This window comes from Talpa europaea, assembly GCF_964194135.1.
Source record: "Talpa europaea genome assembly, chromosome: 8".
Classification (NCBI taxonomy): Eukaryota; Metazoa; Chordata; class Mammalia; order Eulipotyphla; family Talpidae; genus Talpa; species Talpa europaea.
The window spans coordinates 97,234,914-97,248,147 of record NC_140075.1 but is presented as its reverse complement, the minus strand read 5'-3'; the positions used below and the strand labels follow the sequence as shown (position 1 = coordinate 97,248,147).

The window sequence follows — 13,234 nt, the reverse complement described above, 5'->3', positions numbered from 1 at the left end:
GGGGATTCTAAAGTGTATACATGAGATGAAAGAACTGAGCTCTGCAAAGTATTTCAGGGTTTCTTTTGATCATTGGTTCTCTGAGCGTAAAGATTAGGATTAATGTATATACATTTCAGAAGCTCATCAACTGAATAAAGTTACCAGCCCTGGGAAAATGCAAAGAAGTATGTAACTATGAACTAGACTCTTTGTGGTGTGTAACGTGCCCATGGAGGGTGGTGAGTGCTCTGGTGTGTGTTTATGTAGATTAAAGGGTTCATTGCACCCAGAAGTAAGCTCATCAGAAGTATAAGAGGAGTCATGGATGATGCTTAGCATTGGGATGCTGACTTAAGTACAGACATGGGAACTCATTTAGAGAAAGTCACTGAGTGAATTCGTGGGACATGTTTACCACTTTCCTTGTTGCATATTTTCATTTCAGGCAACATGGAGTCATCCAATGTCTTTTGAGTATCCAGCCTGTGCCAGCATATTGCTGCCTGCTGGGCAGGCAAATAGAAAAGGGACTATCAGGGGGATGGTAGTCTGGTGGGGAGAGCTATATGCTAAGCAGCAATTTATTGCACTCTGACAGATGAGGAGACTGAAATGCAGAAATTCAGACCTGTACGTTTCACATTCCTGGTGCACACCTGTCTCTGAATACATCAGTTCCTGGACCATTAGCCCATCTCCCTCACTTCCTTGGTTCCCACCAAGGCTTAGTTCTTATTACCCTGATCTGCCTGCCCTGAAACGTCAGTCTCAATATATTGGCCTCTGAGAAAGGGCATGGTATGCACTAATAGATTACATGAAGCAGAATTTTAAGTTTAATGTTAAGTTTCCTATAATAATCAAGAGGTTTCATGATCTTGTTCTTAACATGACCTTTTTTAACTTTTGTGACTATATCTTTACTACACCTATGCATATTATATAGACAGCTCTATGAAAACTGTCTTAATGACATCCACTCAGATAATGAATTTGCCTTCTTGTCATCCGCTCATCTCACCATGTCTCTTTGAGTAAAAGAAGATTCTAAAAGAGAAACTTCTCGGGATCCTAGGGCCTGTCCCTCAAAACTGCCAGGGAATCTCAGTTTTCTCATGAATTTTGTTACAGAAAAATTCTAATGCAAATACCCCCCTCTGTCTTTCCCAAGCAGATTTCCAGCACAAGTTCACGGTGCAGGCCTCCCCCACCATGGATAAAAGGAAGAGTCTCATCAACAGCCGCTCCAGTCCTCCTGCAAGCCCTACCATCATTCCTCGCCTACGAGCCATCCAGTGTGAGACTGTTTCCCAAATTAGCTGGGGCCAGAACACACCAGGGGCACCTGTCCCCTGCTCTGTCCAGCTACCGACTGGCCCAGGCTTGCTTCATCCATAACTCTGCCACTTCTCCTCGACAGTGTGTCTATATATGCACATATGTACGCAGACCCTTAGCCCTCCCCCGTCTCTCTCCATTAACTTTACTACTCTTGCCTCTGCCTTTTACCCTTAGTCATGTAGCAGCAAAGGTGTTTATGGGTATTGACAGGGTCTTTAATGAGTTACAAAGCAGTTTGGAAACTGGTGTGGGATGTAGATACAGGTTGACACTCTGGTCTCGGGCCCCTGTGTTCTCTCTGCTATATTTGGGGCATCATTGTTCATACTTTTGTCCCTGCCTCTCAGGGAAGGGCCATTTCCTAGCGTCAGTCCTAAGGAAACCTGCCAAATATTTTATAGTAGGCTGAATCTGGACCAATGTCATTTTTACTGTAATGTTTATTAAAAAGATTTTATGCATATACCAGCACACACACATATACAATGTACATATATATATACCTGTGTGTATAAGTGTGTGTATATACACACATATTTGTGATATGAATGAGTTTCCCTTATTTAAAGATAGATTTTTTTTTAAGAAAACTCAATGTGGATTCATAACTTTCCTTGAAAAATCATAAAATCAGTGGATTCCCCTTTTTATATGGCTGTGGTTGACCGGACTAAGGACAATGTCCATGTGCTCTATATTTTGCCTTAGCCCTGCAATTTCCTATTTTTTGGTCACTGGCTCACTTCATTCATGGATGATGTAGGACCAGCCTCTGAAGCATTTGGTTTTTAATCCTTGCTCTATGGTGTCAGTGTCAAATGAATATTCTTCCTCTATTACCTACTGTATTTCTCTAGGCCTGTTCCTTTGCCCCCTCCACTCCCGACTTCTTTCTCCAGTCTTGAATTCCTCATTCTTTTTCTTTCTTGAACTTTCTTACCAAAATGTCTACACCACTTCTTCCTTACCCTTAATCTTTTCTCTTTCCCACCTTCTCTACCTGTTAACCCAGTCCAGTTCGCTCCAACAGAACAAGTCCATTAGGACAGATCTGTTTGGAACTCTGACGCCTGGCTGGCCTGAGTTCCTAATTTACATTGCACTTCCAAGAATCTGGGAAGTCTCTCCACACTTGCTACTTGGGGAGTGCTAAATGACTGGTGACTGAGAACCCCATTGCTTCCCCAGAAGTTACACTCAGACAGTTTTTGAAGAGGTCTGACTTCTTCCCCACAGCTCCACTTGTGTGTGTGCCTGCACGTGGGTGCACATGTGTGAGTGTGTTGGATGGGGTCGAGGCTAGTTTGGGGGGTCCTCTGCTTCCCAGGTCCCACCCAACCTTTGTTATTCACAGTGACACCTGGAGAAAGCAGCAAAACTTGGGGCCGGAGCTCCATCATCCCAAAGGAAGAAGGGGAGGAGGAAGAAAAGAGAGCCCCCAAGAAGAAGGGGCGGACATGGGGGCCAAGTACACTCGGTCAGAAGGAGCTTGCCTCAGGAGACGAAGGGTAAGAGCCTGGGGTGGCACGTTCTCACGTAAAGATGGGTGGGTACACACTTTGCAATATATGATGTGAAATGTCTTTTCTCTGTTGTGTTTTACTGCTTTCTAAGAAATTACAAATTTTTTTATCTTTATCATAGAATTTTATAATCTGTTCCCTGGAACCTCCTAGGCAAGGTGCTGGTATACTTTGCTTAAAGGGCCAGAGATAACTATTTTTTTAGGCTTTGTAGGCTATGTGGCTTCCATTGTGTCTCCTCAGCTCTGCTGTTGGAGCACAGAAGCCGCCACAGACCTGGGACCATCTGGAGGCCAATGAGCATGGCTGTGTTCCAGTAAATCTTAGTGACAACAGGTGGTGGGCAAGCTCTGGCCCACCAGCTACAGCTTGCTGACCCTTGGCAATGCCCTGCTCAGATTAGCAAGTAGCAAGTAGCCCACGCACGTAGAGTTCTCCTTTTTCCCTTAACACATCTGTTCAGAAAAAAATAAAAAAAAAATTCCAGGGATTTAGGGGATTAAAGGGTTCGTCCTGAAGCAGGGGTGGGCAGAATAATCCAGCCCTAGAAATGCAGTCAGCCACAACCCCATGGCCAGCAGCGCTTCTTTTAGGTCCCACCCTGTGGCCACGCTGAGATGTATGAGCACCCTCTCTGCGCAGAGTGTGAGGCACATGTGGGTGCCTTGGATGTGCCTGTGCTCTCACCACAGACCTGGGAGCCAGGTGCTCCAGGGTCATGTTCTTTATACGCCAGTCACTTCTCTTGAAGTGGTAGGAGCTTGGACGCCGACTCCAGACTGCCTGGTGTGAACCCTGACTCCACTGCACCTAGCCCCATGACATGTCTCCTCACCTCTAAAATGGGAATTATATCAGTACCCTTCTCAGGGTGATGTGAGCATTAAATAAGTTCGTGTTTGTGAAGTGTGTAGGAGATCAGTTGGCTCATAGTAAGCCTGTGTAAATATTGCTATGATGATTTTTCCATGCTTCTCATGCAAGTGCTGTTTCATACCTGAAGAATGAACATCATGGTTTATATTTTCTATTCTTAGTAGTAGAGTCTATGGTTGTGCTTCTTGACTTTTCAAAGCATAAGCAGCAACCTCCTTCACCCTTTTTAGTGACTTTCCAAAGAGCTGCTGTGGTTGAATATGTGTTGAGGTGCCCTGAATCTGTAGTTGGCCTTGGTATTCTTTGAATGCCAAGTGTCCATATCTAAAATCTATCTCACTGCTAAAGGCCTGAGTTCAATCCCTGGCCAGGGAGCTAACCCACATGGTGCAGCAGACCTCTTCTGTTTTGCCAGCTGCTCCCCTCAGCAGTGTATTTCAGTAGATCCGCCTATTCTGCTCCCCACTCTGTCTCTGATGAATCCTCTCACCCCTTGTATCTCTGGCCTATAAACCCATTCTTCTATACAAAAAATAAGTTTAAAAGGTGAAAATAACAGTTTGATTTATAAAGGATGGACTCTTTAGGTCAGGCTTTGAAACATGTAGATATGTAGGGCAGACCCCTAAGCTGTGCGGGAGTTCAGTAAATGAATCCCCTAGGGAGGGATGGGAACTCGTTCCATGTACTAAGTTCTGCAGGAGCAAGAAGTGCTGCTTACTTTGTTCTCTGAACCCTGGTCTGAAGTAGGATTGAGCTGCGTCTGAGAAACCCAGTTACCCTGACTTCCCTGGTATTTCTGATATCGGTGTGATTCTAGATAGGATTTACCAGGGTCACTGTGGGTCGCCATAGTTTTTATGATGCTTCTTCCTTCAAAGATATATTTTTATTTGGTGAGTAAATTAACTTTATTTCACATTATAAAATATTAACTTTGGGATTATTCTCCTCATAAATTTGTACTCAAGCTTTTTATTTATTTATATATATTTTACATCATTGTTCATTTTTGTACAATATTTGCTTTCTCCTCTCAGCTGTAGTCCCCATAAAATTCCCACCACCAATTGACCCGTGCACCATCACCACAGTCCCTTGTGCTCTTCCCTGCCTGTTTTGGTCCTTCTCCCTCCCCCTCCCCTGCAGAATGTCTCTGATTTATAGTTTTGGGTTTTTATTTATTGTTTTTACTCATCCCTTATTTTGTTCCCCTATATTCCTCCTGTAAGTGAAACCATCCAATATTTTTCTTTTTCCTTCTGACAATTCTCTGAGCATAATCCCTTCCAGCTCCATCCAAGTTGTTGCAAATGGCATGAGTTTATTTTTTTTGATTGCTGAATAGTATTCCATTGTGTGTATAGACCACATCTTCTTGATCCAGTCACCTATTTTGGGACATTTGGTTGTTTCCATATTTTACTTATTATAAATAGTGCTGCAATAAACATCGGGTATACTCAAAAACTTTTGAAGCAGTTCAAAATATGTGAGTTAATTTTCCATGATTCTCCATTCCTGTTGAAGAAATAAAAGTATACACCATCCAGTCTCCAGTGAGGTCCTCTTTGACATCAGAAATTTTAAAAAGCCTCTATACAACATTTATAATTTTAGTTCCTGGTGACTAAAGAAAACATGTAATGACAAAAGTGAATCCTGTAATGTTAAGTGAATTTGCATCTTCATCCTTTTAAAGACGAGCACACATCTCTAGGAGACATGTGCATTTGACTAGAGACAGCCCCAATATCTATGGGTTCACAGGCCCCTGCACTTGTACTGTGGCTGCCCAAGGACTTTATCCTATGGGTCCTGGACCTGTAGCAGCTTACACAGGGTCCCCTGACTAGGATTCTTCCATGGTGTGGGCATGGCTGACAGCACTGGGGGAGGGAAAGAAAGGTGTCTGTGATGTAACTGGAGCCCAGCCCTAGAGCTCTTTAGTGGGAGAGACTGAGCTGAATGGACTGCTGTGCTTGCTACTGATTCTCTTTATTCATTGAAGATCCCCTCAGAGACGCGAGAAAGCTAATGGTCTAAGTGTCCCATCAGAATCTCCACATTTCCACTTGGGGTGAGTCTAATCTTCACCCTGTCATCAAATGTATAGGTGATAATCCCCCTCCCATTTCCTCGTTCTCACAGTGTACCCCCATAGAATCAACCTCATTATTGCCAGGACTGTGCTGACTCCATTTTCCAAGCAATACCATCGTGCACCTTGGGAAAATTCCTGTGTTGGTCTGACTTTCCCTTTCCCCACCTCCCTGAACACTCCTGTTGTTGGGGTACTCCCACCAAGTCTCCCACAGTTTTAGGGAGACGAGACATAACTATCCTTTGGTCTTTAGCACTTGCTAGTCTGGATTTCCTTGGATCCAGGAGCTGGAGGGAATGTCATAAGATTGATTACTAGTTAGAAGCTCCAGTCTAGGGGATTAGCAGCACGGTTATCTCTGCCTCTGTATTTTGGCTGAAACCAGTTATGACTGGAATGTATTTTATTTCACTGATATTTCTGATACTGCTTGAAACACAGATCTGAGGTCAGGGAAAAAGTCAGTCCTCTCTCTCAGCTGCGCTAGGATTCTGGGAAGAGTGGACTTTAATCGAAGGGCTCTTTCTAGCCTCAAAATGAGAGCACTGCTAGTTATAATCCTGGTAGCTCCAGGGTAGCCATAGCCTTCAGATCCTTAGTCTAAGCTCTCTCTTACTGTCCCGTGGAGAAAAGGCCAGTGCTGCTGGGCCTCTGGCTCTCCCATCCTGTAAGAGGTTGGTGGGCCACCCAGTCTGTGGCCTCTGAGTTCCCAGCTTGCCACTGTGAACTGATTATAGAAATTTAAAAGTGAGCTCCTGTCTTTTTCTTCTTTATTCCCAGAAAAATAATGGCTTGAATACAGCATTATGTACTACCACATAGGTCTATCCCAAAGTGCACTGGGTTGGTGCAGCTTTGTTGGTTGATTTTTGTTTTTGAAAGTGGTTGGCTTTGATTGTTGCCTAAGCATGCTATAAGCTTGGAAGGGAGAAATGTTGTGAGTGCAAGAGTCTGGCCCATCTCTGCTAACTCGTCCATCCAATGCTTGCCTTGCATTCAAAGTTGTTGCATTATAGTATTTCTGATGTCACCAATGTGTTATACTCTGTGTCTGTGGATTATCAGCCTCTCCCTAAAGATCGCCTCAGGTAAGACCAGGCTGGCACTAGGCAGTCCTTATTCTTTGTGTTCTCTTGCCAGCCTACCCACCAGCTCTTGCCACCGCTCCCTAGCAGCATGTGAAGGGGATGGCCAATGCAGTGCTTTTCTTTCTCTAGAGCATGTGCATTTTTGTAATGAAATAGGAGGGCTCGGTGAGGTTTGTTGCCTATATCCCAAGGCTCTTGGGCTTTGGTGTAATTATGTAGTGAAGGAGAGAGATTTGCATCAGCCCATGAAGCAGAGGGTAGAGTAAGGGAAGTGACAGTTATAACAGCTTCTTTATGTTCTCTCGTTCAGCCTCAAGTCCCTGGTAGACGGATATAAACAGTGGTCATCCAGTGCCCCCAACCTGGGGAAAGGCCCGAGGAGCAGCCCAGCTCTGCCAGGCTTCACCAGCCTCATGGAGATGGGTAAGCCTTGCCCTTCTTAGAACTGTCTTCTTTATCCTCAGGGAATTCTTGGCCAACCTTCTAGGAGTATTCGAGGGCCCCTAGTATTACTTCATGGGGACTGTTCCTTCTTATTCAACTTCTGGCCTCTACCCTACCCCCTCTTAGTTTGCCCTACTGCCATTTCGCGGAGTCTTCCTAAAGCATTGTTGCTGCCATGGAGCCTGTCCTTGGCCGTCCAGTCCCAGGGACCAGTTACCAGCTCCTCAGAGCAGTGCAAAAGGGTGAGGCCCTGAATCAGGCATATCTCTTCTGTTTCTTTATATTGTAATATGAGGAGTCTGCAAAATGGGAAATGGTGGTAGAAGACACTGAAGTTGGGCCTCCCTGCTGGCGCAGCTGGTTGAGCGCCGTATTGTGCAGCTGTCCACAGCCTCTGAAGCACGGGTTCGATTCCTGCCGGCCAGGGAGATTCCCACATGGCGCGGCAGACCTCTCCTGTCGCGCCTGCTGCTCCCCTCAGCAGTGCTTTCAGTCTGTCTGCCTGTTCTGCTCCCCACTCTGTCTCTGGTGAATCCTCTCCCCCTCCCGTGTCTCTGGCCTGTATCCTACCTATTGTATAAATAAAAAATAAATCTTTAAAAAAAAAAAAGAAGAAGAAGATACTGAAGTCTTTCTCCAAAGAAGCTTTTCATTGTTATCCTGTGATTACTGAGTAGTCAAGGTCTTTTCCAGGCTCTCTCTCAGACAATGCTCCTATCTTTTTAGATTTCCAGGGTCACAGCAGGTCAGTCTGTAGAGTAGCTTGGCCTTTACCGACGTAGGGAATTCTAATCCTTTGCAGGAGATCAGACTGAAGACACATCTCTAGGCCATCCTTCTAAAAATTCTGGATTTCTCCCAAACTTAAGGTTGAAAGAATCAAGGGATAGTTCTGCTCTAGCCAGTGTTCTAGGAGCACTGCTTGTGTGTAGAACAGTGTCTGGAATGGAGAGTGATTCCCCCGTGTTGCTCCCAGCAGAATAAAACTCTATTGTTTTAATGCCCAGTGGGTGTCCTGCCCATCGGACTCTGACCTCTGCATCCCTGACACTAAGGAGACCTGGATTGGGGAAGAAGGGCTGATTTTTATTCTTGCTTCTTCACTCTAACTTCCCCTCCTCTGCTCTCGTCTTCACAGAGGATGAGGACAGTGAAGGTCCAAGGAGCGGGGAGAGTCGTCTACAGCATTCACCCAACCAGTCCTACCTCTGTATCCCATTCCCTCGGGGAGAGGATGGGGATGGCCCTGCCAGCGATGGAATCCATGAGGAACCCACTCCAGTCAACTCAGCCACCAGTACCCCTCAGCTGACGCCAACCAACAGCCTCAAGCGGGGCGGCGCCCACCACCGCCGCTGTGAGGTGGCCCTGCTTGGCTGTGGGGCTGTTCTTGCAGCCACGGGCCTAGGGTTTGACCTCTTGGAAGCTGGAAAGTGCCAGCTGCTTCCCCCAGAGGATCCTGAGCCACCAGCCCGGGAGGAGAAGAAGAGACGTGAGGGTCTTTTTCAGAGGGCCAGCCGTCCTCGTCGGAGCACCAGCCCCCCATCCCGAAAGCTCTTCAAGAAGGAAGAGCCCATGCTGTTGCTAGGAGACCCCTCTGCCTCGCTGACGCTGCTCTCTCTCTCCTCCATCTCTGAGTGCAACTCCACCCGCTCCTTGCTGCGTTCCGACAGTGATGAGATCGTGGTGTACGAGATGCCTGTCAGCCCGGTCGAGGCCCCGCCCCTGGCCCCCTGCACCCACAACCCCCTGGTCAACATCCGAGTGGAACGCTTCAAGCGAGACCCTAACCAATCCTTGACTCCCACCCATGTCACCCTCACGGCCCCCACACAGCCAAGCGGTCACCGGCGGACTCCTTCCGATGGGGCCCTGAAGCCAGGGGCCGTCCTAGCCAGCAGGAGCCCCTCCAGCAATGGGTTGAGCCCCAGCCCTGGAGCAGGTGAGACCTGGCCTCCTGCTGTGTTGTCTTTCCCACCTTTGTGCCTCTCCCAGGAGTGGAGGTCTTGGAGTGAAGGCCGTTCCGCCTCTGACTCGGTCCGTGGAGATGTGCTGATGCGGGTGGGGAAGGTGGTCAGGCCGGCTCACCTCTGCCCCGTGCCTCAGGGGGTCTCCCTTGAAGAGTGAAAGGAGACAGGCAGCATCTGGGAGCAAGAGACTGGGGGCTTCTGTGGGGCACATGCCCTGGATCTGAGAGTGTGTAGTACTTTCAGGGTGCACTTTGAAAACGACCAGACAGGTCTCTCGCTCACCACCCAGAAAGCCAGGCTGACCCAGGAGAATGTCTTTTCAGAGGGGTTTTTCCAGGTGGCCACCAAGGGAGCTGGCAGGACTAAGTCCCTAAACATCAGCTCCCCAGATGGTGGGGTGCTGTGATTATACACTGGCAAAGGAAGGTGAGTTAGTGTGACGGGAGTGAGGGGCCTGGCTGAGATTCCCGGAGGTGCCCAGCAGTGAAGGTGTCATAAATCATATGTTTGTCTTCTGCAGAGCTGTACCTTTGGGGTTAACAGCCCACTCACAGCCAGCAGGTGCTTGCCCTTAATGTTGTCATCCCCCTCGAGGTGGCACAGAGAATTTTGTTAGAGATGTAAGTCAGTTCTCAAGGTTCCTGGGAATGTGGTTAGAGAACTAATGCCATGGGAGAGGGGGAGAAGAGAGAACACAGGGTGTATTTCATTCCAAAGTATTTAATTCTACCTAGTTTAACTTTTCTAATAAAAAGTTTAAGCTACAGGTGGTGGTGGTAAAGATCAGGCTACACTTTCAGGGTCCAGGAGGGCCAGGAGTCTAGCTCTGGTTCCTTGAAGAGGAGCTTGAAGTTATTGGAAGGAATCCGACCCAGCGCCTGCATCGCGTGGCTGGGCGCTGGCCTGTCATCACAGCATTTGCACTGACACACTGATGCGGCGGCCTTCCTCCCGTCATCACACCCTCACGCTCACCCCGGACTCATGCCTGAGTCCGTACTCTAGTGCTGTCCAGATAAATGGCTGTGCCGGCGCCTACACCTTCTGTCTGACACAAGCTACCTAGGCAGGTACACGCCAGCCTAGGACTTCCCTGCCACTATTCGTTGCTCCCTGAAAGACCTAGATCTCACCTCATCCAACAGAAGAGGGGATGGCAATACCCTTTCAGTGAGATTCAAATGTCAGTGACAATTGAATTTTACTTTTCGGCTTGTCCCTCCTTGCTTTCCAGTTTTGTTACACCTGGGTATACGATCTGAGTGTGGTGCTTGGGAGTAGACTCATCATTAGATTGCTGATCCCTAGCTTTGTTCCTCTCACATGTTTATTAGATGGATGAAGTATAAGTGAATAATTCCTTAAGTTATTTCATTATAGCTGTCGCCCCAAAGTGTCCCATTATTATCATCAGAAAAAGGGATGTGGCCTTCTCGTTCACGGTTGTATCCCCAGTGCCTCCCAACACACTGCATGGCATACAGCAGGTGCTTATTAAGTATCTGTTATTCATGGTATCGCAGACAAATGAGGGCTATGGCAAGGTGGGGAGGGAGCATTGTGTACCTGCTCAGAAATACAGTACCATGACCTGCTGCCTCTCCCTCTGTCTCTTTGACCAGGAATGTTGAAAACCCCCAGCCCCAGCCGAGATCCAGGTGAATTCCCTCGTCTCCCCGACCCCAATGTGGTCTTTCCCCCAACCCCAAGGCGCTGGAACACACAGCAGGACTCTACCTTGGAGAGACCCAAGACCCTGGAGTTTCTGCCTCGGCCACGTCCTTCCGCCAACCGGCAGCGGTTGGACCCCTGGTGGTTTGTGTCCCCCAGCCATGCCCGTAGCGCCTCCCCGGCCAACAGCTCCAGCACCGAGACGCCCAGCAACCTGGACTCCTGCTTTGCCAGCAGCAGCAGCACTGTGGAGGAACGGCCTGGACTGCCAGCCCTGCTCCCGTTCCAGGCGGGGTCACTGCCCCCCGCCGAGCGGACGCTTCTGGACCTGGACGCGGAGGGCCAGAGTCAGGACAGCACAGTGCCGCTGTGCAGAGCTGAACTGAACACCCACAGGCCTGCCCCTTATGAGATCCAGCAAGAGTTCTGGTCTTAGCACGAAAAGGGTTGGGGGTGGGCAGGGGGAAGCAGGAAGAGATGGGGGAGCTGGCTGGCACAGCCCTTTCTTAGAGTTGGACCCCCAAGATCCAGCCCTACTTCTTGCACTGATAATGCACTTTGAAGATGGAAGGGATGGAAACAGGGCCACTTCAGAGGGTCTCCTGTTCTGCAAGGCCTTTCTACCCATGTCCACTGGAGGGACTGTGGCCATCAGCTCTGGCTGTGTAGGGGAGGGAGGGGTGCGTGCATGTCCCCTACCCTCCACAGTCTTCCTCGCCTTTAGGGTGACCCTGCGGCGTCACTCAGCCAAATATGTCTGCTGCTTCCTCTCCTCTGCCCTGGGTATGCCCTGAGTCTGTCCTGGGCTTCCTGTGTCAGCCCGGGGGTCAGCCTTCCCAATTACCAGTATTGGATATTCTGTGATTGATTTTGCTCCTCTTTCACATTCTTCCCCGACACCCATAAATCAGAATCTCGTTTGGTGTAAGATATGAATGAGCTTTTCTGTATCTTAAGCCCTTTCATGCCAGCTGGAGGGCTGAAGACCAGGTGCCTGGGAGGGGAAGGCGCGTAAGAATTGCTGGACCTGGCATGACCTGCCTCCTCTCCCAAGTGCCCCATTACTTAGCCAAGCAGTGGTAAGGGGACCTGCCTCTGTGAGCTGGGGAGGGGGGAAGAGTTAGGAAAAATACAGCCTAGTCGCAGTAAAAAGAGTAAGAGTCTGTCCTTGTTTTTGGAACCACAAAACAGGGCAGAAACCAGCCCCTGTTGAAGGCACCCCTCTCCTAGCTGGGATCTGGGTAGGCACAGACCAGGTTCTAATACAACATGTGCTCATCTCAGGAATAGTTTCTTGGGAGACTCACTCACTGGTGCCAGTTCTGAAGTCAGACAAAGTTTCTGTGTTTGTCCCTTGTCTGATCTTTATGTTGTTTCCCTCCCTTGATCTCTTCTCCAATCCCTGGGATGAGAGACTTGGGGTTATGTGTTCGGTTAGTAGATATCTCTGTATTGCACCAGGCTAGCATATGGAGGTGTGTCCTGGACCCTGGGAATTGGAACCGTGGGGGCTCCTTCTCAGCCAGGCCATTGCTCTGTGATGCCATTAACGTAAAATGGAGCCATTAGTAGTACCTTCCGTAAATGGATGTGTTCAGGTGATGTCATTTGTAAGGTGCTTAGTGAGCCACTGGTACAATAACCTTCAAATCCCAAGCCCTGGAGACTGAGCGAGGCCTCTTGCCTCGGAGTACAGATGGCCCCATGCAGGGCTCTCAACAACAGAGGTCAAGTCCAACTTTCCTGAAATTTATTTCCTTAACTTGAATGTTGAGCTTCTTCTGGAGCTTTTTTGTGTATCTTCACGGTCCCACTTGAGGCCTCCTGTGTCAAGCGTGGACTGTGGTCTTTGAGATGACAACTTGATTGTGAGCAGAGTCCTCTTCCCTCAGAATTCTCTGAAGACCCCACTGTCTTCCATCATGGAATATTCTCTGTTGGAGGCCAATCTGCAGGTTACTCGCATTTTCTGCCTGGGTGCGAGGACCAGGAGAGTGGTGAAGCTGACACAGGTGGTGAATTTGGTCACTGCTGTGTCTGTGCCCTGGGGATGACAAAAGGGGTGACCTTGGTTTTCAAATTTTTCCTCTTTATAAGCCCGCTGGAACTTTGGGTTAAGGCACTGTTGGTTTTGTTGCCAGGGTTTTGCTTTTTGCATCTCATCTGTCTCCTCTTTGTTCAGAGAAGACAATACATAAGGGATTATTTTTGCCCCTGAGCCCTTACTTCTTGACT

The 13,234-nt window shown here is 48.2% G+C and overlaps 1 protein-coding gene across 2 annotated transcripts in view; it reads left to right on the top strand.

Moving 5' to 3' along the window:
• The window catches only part of MAP3K9 (mitogen-activated protein kinase kinase kinase 9), a 76,525-nt gene extending 65,064 nt beyond the window's left edge, over positions 1-11,461 (top strand). The window contains exons 7-12 of one of the 2 annotated variants that reach the window (XM_084239630.1): positions 1,157-1,279; positions 2,678-2,831; positions 5,734-5,802; positions 7,225-7,337; positions 8,497-9,300; positions 10,951-11,461. In XM_084239630.1, the coding sequence (XP_084095756.1) occupies positions 1,157-1,279; positions 2,678-2,831; positions 5,734-5,802; positions 7,225-7,337; positions 8,497-9,300; positions 10,951-11,435 (1,748 nt within the window). In that variant the 3' untranslated portion in view covers positions 11,436-11,461. The remainder of the gene's footprint in view (positions 1-1,156; positions 1,280-2,677; positions 2,832-5,733; positions 5,803-7,224; positions 7,338-8,496; positions 9,301-10,950) is intronic. The other variant, XM_084239631.1, reaches the window with a different exon arrangement.
• Positions 11,462-13,234: the final 1,773 nt, after the last annotated feature.